The sequence below is a fragment of the Telmatherina bonti genome (assembly GCF_933228915.1).
Source record: "Telmatherina bonti genome assembly, chromosome: 15".
NCBI lineage: Eukaryota > Metazoa > Chordata > Actinopteri > Atheriniformes > Telmatherinidae > Telmatherina > Telmatherina bonti.
The window spans coordinates 4,075,585-4,085,222 of NC_136613.1; the positions used below are offsets into that span (position 1 = coordinate 4,075,585).

A 9,638-nucleotide genomic window follows, 5' to 3' on the forward strand; every position below is an offset into this window, starting at 1 on the left:
GTGTCTGGGATGTGGTTCCGTGTCTGGGATGTGGCTCCGTGTCTGGGATGAGGCTCCGTGTCTGGGATGTGGCTCCGTGTCTGGGATGTGGTTCCGTGTCTGGGATATGGTTCTGCGTAGGATGCAGTTGCGGTTCCGTGTCTGGGATGTGGTTCCGTGTCTGGGATGCGGTTCTGTGTCTGGGATATGGTTATGCGTAGGATGCAGTTGCGGTTCCGTGTCTGGGATGTGGCTCCGTGTCTGGGTTGTGGTTCTGTGTCTGGGATATGGTTCTGCGTAGGATGCAGTTGCGGTTCCGTGTCTGGGATGTGGTTCCGTGTCTGGGATGCGGTTCTGTGTCTGGGATATGGTTCTGCGTAGGATGCGGTTGCGGTTCCGTGTCTTGGACGTGGTTCCGTGTCTGGGATGTGGTTCTATGGTTCTGTGTCTGGGATGTGGCTCCGTGTCTGGGATGTGGCTCCGTGTCTGGGATGTGGCTCCGTGTCTGGGATGTGGCTCCGTGTCTGGGATGTGGCTCCGTGTCTGGGATGCGGTTCCGTGTCTGGGATGCGGTTCCGTGTCTGGGATGTGGTTCCGTATCTGGGATTATGTTCCGTGTCTAGGATGTGGTTGCGGTTCTGTGTCTGGGATGTGATTCTGTCTGGGATGTGGTTCTGTGTCTGGGATGTAGTTCTATGTCTGGGATGTGGTTCTGTGTAGGATGCAGTTGCGGTTTCGTGTCTGGGATGTAGTTCTGCGTCTGGGATGTAGTTCTGCGTCTGGGATGTAGTTCCGTGTCTGGGATGTAGTTCCGTGTCTGGGATGTGGTTCCGTGTCTGGGATGTAGTTCCGTGTCTGGGATGTGGTTCCGTGTCTGGGATGTGGTTCTGTGTCTGGGATGTAGTTCCGTGTCTGGGATGTAGTTCCGTGTCTGGGATGTAGTTCCGTGTCTGGGATGTGGTTCCGTGTCTGGGATGTGGTTCTGTGTCTGGGATGTGGTTCTGTGTCTGGGATGTAGTTCCGTGTCTGGGATGTGGTTCTGTGTCTGGGATGTAGTTCCGTGTCTGGGATGTAGTTCCGTGTCTGGGATGTGGTTCCGTGTCTGGGATGTGGTTCCGTGTCTGGGATGTGGTTCTGTGTCTGGGATGTAGTTCTGTTTCTGGGATGTGGTTCTGTGTCTGGGATGTGGTTCTGTGTAGGATGCAGTTGCGGTTTCGTGTCTGGGATGTAGTTCTGCGTCTGGGATGTGGTTCTGTGTCTGGGATGTGGTTCTGTGTCTGGGATGTAGTTCCGTGTCTGGGATGTGGTTCCGTGTCTGGGATGTGGTTCTGCGTCTGGGATGTAGTTCTGTGTCTGGGATGTAGTTCCGTGTCTGGGATGTAGTTCCGTGTCTGGGATGTGGTTCCGTGTCTGGGATGTGGTTCCATGTCTGGGATGTAGTTCTGTGTCTGGGATGTGGTTCCCTGTCTGGGATGTGGTTCTGTGTCTGGGATGTGGTTCTGTGTCTGGGATGTGGTTCCGTGTCTGGGATGTGGTTCTGTGTCTGGGATGTGGTTCCGTGTCTGGGATGTGGTTCCCTCTCTGGGATGTAGTTCTGTGTCTGGGATGTGGTTCTGTGTCTGGGATGTGGTTCCGTGTCTGGGATGTGGTTCCATGTCTGGGATGTAGTTCTGTGTAGGATGCACTTGCGGTTCCGTGTCTGGGATGTAGTTCTGCGTCTGGGATGTAGTTCTGCGTCTGGGATGTGGTTCCGTGTCTGGGATGTGGTTCTGTGTCTGGGATGTAGTTCTGTGTCTGGGATGTGGTTCTGTGTCTGGGATGTAGTTCTGTGTCTGGGATGTAGTTCTGTGTCTGGGATGTAGTTCCGTGTCTGGGATGTAGTTCCGTGTCTGGGATGTAGTTCTGTTTCTGGGATGTGGTTCCCTGTCTGGGATGTGGTTCCCTGTCTGGGATGTAGTTCTGTGTCTGGGATGTGGTTCCGTGTCTGGGATGTGGTTCCGTGTCTGGGATGTGGTTCCCTGTCTGGGATGTGGTTCCGTGTCTGGGATGTAGTTCCGTGTCTGGGATGTGGTTCTGTGTCTGGGATGTGGTTCTGTGTCTGGGATGTGGTTCCCTGTCTGGGATGTAGTTCTGTGTCTGGGATGGGGTTCCGTGTCTGGGATGTAGTTCCGTGTCTGGGATGTAGTTCTGTGTCTGGGATGTAGTTCTGTGTCTGGGATGTAGTTCCCTGTCTGGGATGTAGTTCTGTGTCTGGGATGTGGTTCTGTGTCTGGGATGTAGTTCCCTGTCTGGGATGTAGTTCCCTGTCTGGGATGTAGTTCTGTGTCTGGGATGTAGTTCCCTGTCTGGGATGTAGTTCCCTGTCTGGGATGTAGTTCTGTGTCTGGGATGTGGCTCCGTATCTGGGATGTGGTTCTGTGTCTGGGATGTGGTTCCCTGTCTGGGATGTAGTTCCGTGTCTGGGATGTAGTTCCGTGTCTGGGATGTAGTTCCGTGTCTGGGATGTAGTTCCGTGTCTGGGATGTGGTTCTGTGTCTGGGATGTAGTTCCCTGTCTGGGATGTAGTTCTGTGTCTGGGATGTGGTTCTGTGTCTGGGATGTAGTTCTGTGTCTGGGATGTAGTTCCCTGTCTGGGATGTGGTTCTGTGTCTGGGATGTGGTTCTGTGTCTGGGATGTAGTTCCCTGTCTGGGATGTAGTTCCCTGTCTGGGATGTGGTTCTGTGTCTGGGATGTAGTTCCCTGTCTGGGATGTAGTTCCCTGTCTGGGATGTAGTTCTGTGTCTGGGATGTAGTTCTGTGTCTGGGATGTAGTTCTGTGTCTGGGATGTGGTTCTGTGTCTGGGATGTAGTTCCCTGTCTGGGATGTAGTTCCCTGTCTGGGATGTAGTTCCCTGTCTGGGATGTAGTTCTGTGTCTGGGATGTAGTTCTGTGTCTGGGATGTAGTTCTGTGTCTGGGATGTGGTTCTGTGTCTGGGATGTGGTTCTGTGTCTGGGATGTAGTTCCCTGTCTGGGATGTAGTTCTGTGTCTGGGATGTAGTTCTGTGTCTGGGATGTGGTTCTGTGTCTGGGATGTAGTTCCCTGTCTGGGATGTGGTTCTGTGTCTGGGATGTAGTTCCCTGTCTGGGATGTAGTTCTGTGTCTGGGATGTGGCTCCGTATCTGGGATGTGGTTCTGTGTCTGGGATGTGGTTTCCTGTCTGGGATGTAGTTCCGTGTCTGGGATGTGGTTCCGTGTCTGGGATGTGGTTCCGTGTCTGGGATGTGGTTCCGTGTCTGGGATGTGGTTCCCTGTCTGGGATGTGGTTCTGTGTCTGGGATGTGGCTCCGTATCTGGGATGTGGTTCTGTGTCTGGGATGTGGTTCCCTGTCTGGGATGTAGTTCTGTGTCTGGGATGTGGTTCCGTGTCTGGGATGTGGTTCCGTGTCTGGGATGTGGTTCCCTGTCTGGGATGTGGTTCCCTGTCTGGGATGTGGTTCCGTGTCTGGGATGTGGCTCCGTGTCTGGGATGTGGTTCTGTGTCTGGGATGTGGTTCCCTGTCTGGGATGTAGTTCTGTGTCTGGGATGGGGTTCCGTGTCTGGGATGTAGTTCCGTGTCTGGGATGTGGTTCTGTGTCTGGGATGTGGTTCCCTGTCTGGGATGTAGTTCTGTGTCTGGGATGTAGTTCCCTGTCTGGGATGTAGTTCCCTGTCTGGGATGTAGTTCTGTGTCTGGGATGTAGTTCCCTGTCTGGGATGTAGTTCTTTGTCTGGGATGTGGCTCCGTATCTGGGATGTGGTTCTGTGTCTGGGATGTGGTTCCCTGTCTGGGATGTAGTTCCGTGTCTGGGATGTAGTTCCGTGTCTGGGATGTAGTTCCGTGTCTGGGATGTAGTTCTGTGTCTGGGATGTAGTTCCGTGTCTGGGATGTGGTTCTGTGTCTGGGATGTGGTTCTGTGTCTGGGATGTAGTTCCCTGTCTGGGATGTGGTTCTGTGTCTGGGATGTAGTTCTGTGTCTGGGATGTAGTTCTGTGTCTGGGATGTAGTTCCCTGTCTGGGATGTGGTTCTGTGTCTGGGATGTGGTTCTGTGTCTGGGATGTAGTTCCCTGTCTGGGATGTAGTTCCCTGTCTGGGATGTGGTTCTGTGTCTGGGATGTAGTTCCCTGTCTGGGATGTAGTTCTGTGTCTGGGATGTAGTTCCCTGTCTGGGATGTAGTTCTGTGTCTGGGATGTAGTTCTGTGTCTGGGATGTGGTTCTGTGTCTGGGATGTAGTTCCCTGTCTGGGATGTAGTTCCCTGTCTGGGATGTAGTTCTGTGTCTGGGATGTAGTTCTGTGTCTGGGATGTAGTTCCCTGTCTGGGATGTAGTTCCCTGTCTGGGATGTAGTTCCCTGTCTGGGATGTAGTTCTGTGTCTGGGATGTAGTTCTGTGTCTGGGATGTGGTTCTGTGTCTGGGATGTGGTTCTGTGTCTGGGATGTAGTTCCCTGTCTGGGATGTAGTTCTGTGTCTGGGATGTAGTTCTGTGTCTGGGATGTGGTTCTGTGTCTGGGATGTAGTTCTGTGTCTGGGATGTAGTTCTGTGTCTGGGATGTGGTTCTGTGTCTGGGATGTAGTTCTGTGTCTGGGATGTAGTTCTGTGTCTGGGATGTGGTTCTGTGTCTGGGATGTAGTTCCCTGTCTGGGATGTAGTTCTGTGTCTGGGATGTGGTTCTGTGTCTGGGATGTGGTTCTGTGTCTGGGATGTAGTTCCGTGTCTGGGATGTGGTTCTGTGTCTGGGATGTGGTTCTGTGTCTGGGATGTAGTTCCCTGTCTGGGATGTAGTTCTGTGTCTGGGATGTAGTTCCCTGTCTGGGATGTAGTTCCGTGTCTGGGATGTAGTTCCCTGTCTGGGATGTAGTTCCCTGTCTGGGATGTAGTTCTGTGTCTGGGATGTGGTTCTGTGTCTGGGATGTAGTTCTGTGTCTGGGATGTAGTTCCGTGTCTGGGATGTAGTTCCGTGTCTGGGATGTGGCTCCGTGTCTGGGATGTGGTTCTGTGTCTGGGATGTGGTTCCCTGTCTGGGATGTAGTTCTGTGTCTGGGATGTAGTTCCCTGTCTGGGATGTAGTTCCCTGTCTGGGATGTGGTTCTGTGTCTGGGATGTAGTTCCGTGTCTGGGATGTAGTTCTGTGTCTGGGATGTAGTTCCCTGTCTGGGATGTAGTTCTGTGTCTGGGATGTGGTTCTGTGTCTGGGATGTAGTTCTGTGTCTGGGATGTAGTTCCGTGTCTGGGATGTAGTTCTGTGTCTGGGATGTGGCTCCGTATCTGGGATGTGGTTCTGTGTCTGGGATGTGGTTCCCTGTCTGGGATGTAGTTCTGTGTCTGGGATGTAGTTCCGTGTCTGGGATGTAGTTCCGTGTCTGGGATGTAGTTCCGTGTCTGGGATGTGGTTCTGTGTCTGGGATGTAGTTCCCTGTCTGGGATGTAGTTCTGTGTCTGGGATGTGGTTCTGTGTCTGGGATGTAGTTCTGTGTCTGGGATGTGGTTCTGTGTCTGGGATGTGGTTCTGTGTCTGGGATGTAGTTCCTATCTGGGATGTAGTTCCTATCTGGGATGTAGTTCCCTGTCTGGGATGTGGTTCTGTGTCTGGGATGTAGTTCCCTGTCTGGGATGTAGTTCCCTGTCTGGGATGTAGTTCTGTGTCTGGGATGTAGTTCTGTGTCTGGGATGTAGTTCTGTGTCTGGGATGTGGTTCTGTGTCTGGGATGTAGTTCCCTGTCTGGGATGTAGTTCTGTGTCTGGGATGTGGTTCTGTGTCTGGGATGTAGTTCTGTGTCTGGGATGTAGTTCCCTGTCTGGGATGTGGTTCTGTGTCTGGGATGTGGTTCTGTGTCTGGGATGTAGTTCCCTGTCTGGGATGTAGTTCTGTGTCTGGGATGTGGTTCTGTGTCTGGGATGTAGTTCCCTGTCTGGGATGTAGTTCCCTGTCTGGGATGTGGTTCTGTGTCTGGGATGTAGTTCCCTGTCTGGGATGTAGTTCTGTGTCTGGGATGTAGTTCTGTGTCTGGGATGTGGTTCTGTGTCTGGGATGTAGTTCCCTGTCTGGGATGTAGTTCCCTGTCTGGGATGTAGTTCTGTGTCTGGGATGTGGTTCTGTGTCTGGGATGTGGTTCTGTGTCTGGGATGTGGTTCTGTGTCTGGGATGTAGTTCTGTGTCTGGGATGTAGTTCTGTGTCTGGGATGTAGTTCCCTGTCAGGGATGTAGTTCTGTGTCTGGGATGTAGTTCTGTGTCTGGGATGTAGTTCTGTGTCTGGGATGTGGTTCTGTGTCTGGGATGTAGTTCTGTGTCTGGGATGTGTTTCTGTGTCTGGGATGTGGTTCTGTGTCTGGGATGTAGTTCTGTGTCTGGGATGTGTTTCTGTGTCTGGGATGTAGTTCTGTGTCTGGGATGTGGTTCCCTGTCTGGGATGTAGTTCTGTGTCTGGGATGTAGTTCTGTGTCTGGGATGTAGTTCCGTGTCTGGGATGTAGTTCTGTGTCTGGGATGTAGTTCTGTGTCTGGGATGTAGTTCTGTGTCTGGGATGTAGTTCCCTGTCTGGGATGTAGTTCCCTGTCTGGGATGTAGTTCCCTGTCTGGGATGTAGTTCTGTGTCTGGGATGTAGTTCTGTGTCTGGGATGTAGTTCTGTGTCTGGGATGTAGTTCCCTGTCTGGGATGTAGTTCTGTGTCTGGGATGTAGTTCCCTGTCTGGGATGTAGTTCCCTGTCTGGGATGTAGTTCTTTGTCTGGGATGTAGTTCTGTGTCTGGGATGTAGTTCCCTGTCTGGGATGTAGTTCTGTGTCTGGGATGTAGTTCTGTGTCTGGGATGTAGTTCTGTGTCTGGGATGTAGTTCCCTTTCTGGGATGTAGTTCTGTGTCTGGGATGTAGTTCTGTGTCTGGGATGTAGTTCTGTGTCTGGGATGTAGTTCCCTGTCTGGGATGTAGTTCTGTGTCTGGGATGTAGTTCTGTGTCTGGGATGTAGTTCTGTGTCTGGGATGTAGTTCTGTGTCTGGGATGGGGTTCTGTGTCTGGGATGTGGTTCTGTGTCTGGGATGTATTTCCCTGTCTGGGATGTAGTTCTGTGTCTGGGATGTAGTTCTGTGTCTGGGATGTAGTTCTGTGTCTGGGATGTAGTTCTGTGTCTGGGATGTAGTTCTGTGTCTGGGATGTAGTTCTGTGTCTGGGATGGGGTGTCTGGATAGCGGTTGCGGTTCCATGCGGTATGTTCATCGTTGTGATGTACGTTTAGATAAAACACAGAAAACCACCATGATGCACCAGACAGCCATAAATCCAGCGGTGGTTAAATAGTAAAATAAAGGTTTTTAAGGAGATTTTGACTTTTTATTCAACCAGAAGAAACTAAATATTTCATATTTTCTGATATTTTCTACAACAGCAAAACAACCAACAGCACATCCATGATTAGAGATAAATAATTCTCCACCACGAGGCTCCAAGCTGGATCGCAGCACAGCAATTAGACGGAACACCTGCGCAGGTCTGATCAAAAATGATCTGAATAAATTATTTATTAAAAATAAAGCCTGAAGCTAAAATATTTGTTTCCAGATTGTTATCCTGCGGCTTCATGAGGCCTCTGCATAAGTTTAACATTTCACTGAAATAAATACAAAATGTTGTGATATGGCCAAGTTTACACATTAAACAGACAACACACACACACACACACACACACACACATTATTCATTAAAGACAAAATTCACAGCAGCCACCCAAACCAGAGACAGATATAAGTAATAAATAAAAATGTGCTACAATAGAATTTATTTAAATAAGACATTCTTTTAGAAATAAATTGAGCTCAGGAAAAATATATAAATAAATAAAAGCAAATAAAAAAAATTAGAAGGCAGTGGAGCAGAATACCTGCCTTCAGGTGCAGAAAGCTATGTAAACAATATTTTATGATGTTTCTTAGCTTATTTAAATATTTCTATGAACCACAATTCAAAAGCAATGCCATGATATTTATTATATTTTTATTTATTACATTTTCAATTCCTGCTTTTTCCAGTGAAGCTGAATAGATGCAGTAAATGGAGGATATGAACACATCTGAGGTGGACGGTGTGTTTGCATGACTTTGTATTTTAACAACAAATATTAAATAGTATTGTTTTATTTATTTATGTTTTATTTCAAACATATAAGACATGCTTGAATGATATATGTGAGAATAAATGGAGCAAAAATTACGATACATTTTTTATCAGTGTGGGTTGTCTTCATGAAACAGCATTTTTCCTAGCATCTTTTATCTGTTATTTTTATTTATTTTAAATTGTTTTAATCCTAAAAAAGAAAAAAAAAGCTTCATGTCTAAAATATTTATTGATTTAACAAACAAGAATCTCAGAAATAGCGATTATAGGAAATAATTAGCCAGAATTCATCCATATATATATATATATATATATATATATATATATATATATATATATATATATATATATATATATATATATATATATATATCCACATGTGTGTTCATTTTTAGAAGTTATCTATAATTAATCTAATTGAAGGTTGTTTTTTTTTACTTTGGATGCTGCATGTTGAGAGACTGAGACTTTACTGTTTAATTAAATCTTTTTTAAAAAAATTTGTATAAAATGTTTTTTGTTTAAACAAGAATAAAATCGAACAAACTTTCACATTATTATTATTATTATTATTATTATTATTAATAATAATAATAATAATAATAATAATAAAAAAATTATTATTATTATTATTATTATTATTATTATTTCGCCAGCATAAATTTATGAGAACAAATCTGTAATTTCATGATAAACTAACTGAATATTGAGGATCAGATCCAAACCAGGTCCAGGTTTTGCTCCGTTCGGACAGAAAACGGCGAACCGGCCACCGGGAAGCGGGTCCAAATAAACACAATAAAAACAAAGAAACTGATAAATAAATAAATAAATACATGTTTGGAATAAATTTTGCTTTTATGGAGGAAAAGCAGAAACTGCTGGACCGGGTCTGGACCGGTTCTGGACGGGGCGGAAAGAGGCCCCTGCTGCTGCAGGCCTGCTGTAATCCGCTTCCACCATAAGATCCCCTTATTCCTGAAAACCAGGACCCGGTCTGAGGTCTGTAGAGCTCTGAAATGATTCTGGACTCGCTGAGAAACGAAATCCTGAAGGAAGACCAGATTTTAGGACGCGGAGGGCCTGAACCTGGAGGCAGAGTCCGGCTGGCGCTGGGTGTCACGCGGAACCGGCATCTGATCCAGGTCTAAACAGAAACCCGGACCAGAACCTCCGAGCTGGAGCGGAACAAGAAGAACTCACGCTCTCTGGACCGGTTTTCTCCTCTTGCGTCCCGCGTACATGTCGCTCCTCTTATATAAGCTGAAATCCACCAGACACGCGCGCGCCTCCTCACGGACCCGGACGGGCCGCTACGGTCCCGCACCTTCACGCATCATTGCGCCAAATCCGCAAACACGAGCAGAAAAGTCCAGAAGAAGAAAAGAGATGAGGGTTTGCAGGAGTTGGAAGAAGTTCCGTCCGCCGCGCGCCGCGTTTGCGCCTCCGCAGCCAAACCCCGCAGAAAGGAGAAAATGACGCAGCAGCGAACTGATGACGCAATTCAGGAGCGGAGGAGACGTC

At 48.0% G+C, this 9,638-nt stretch overlaps 1 protein-coding gene across 1 annotated transcript in view; it reads right to left on the bottom strand.

The window, feature by feature from the left end:
• Positions 1-9,358, bottom strand: part of ahr1b (aryl hydrocarbon receptor 1b) — a gene marked incomplete at both ends in the record, with an annotated part of 71,796 nt that extends 62,438 nt beyond the window's left edge. The window contains one exon of the mRNA XM_079253995.1: positions 9,318-9,358. Within this exon, the coding sequence (XP_079110121.1) occupies positions 9,318-9,358 (41 nt within the window). The remainder of the gene's footprint in view (positions 1-9,317) is intronic.
• Positions 9,359-9,638: the final 280 nt, after the last annotated feature.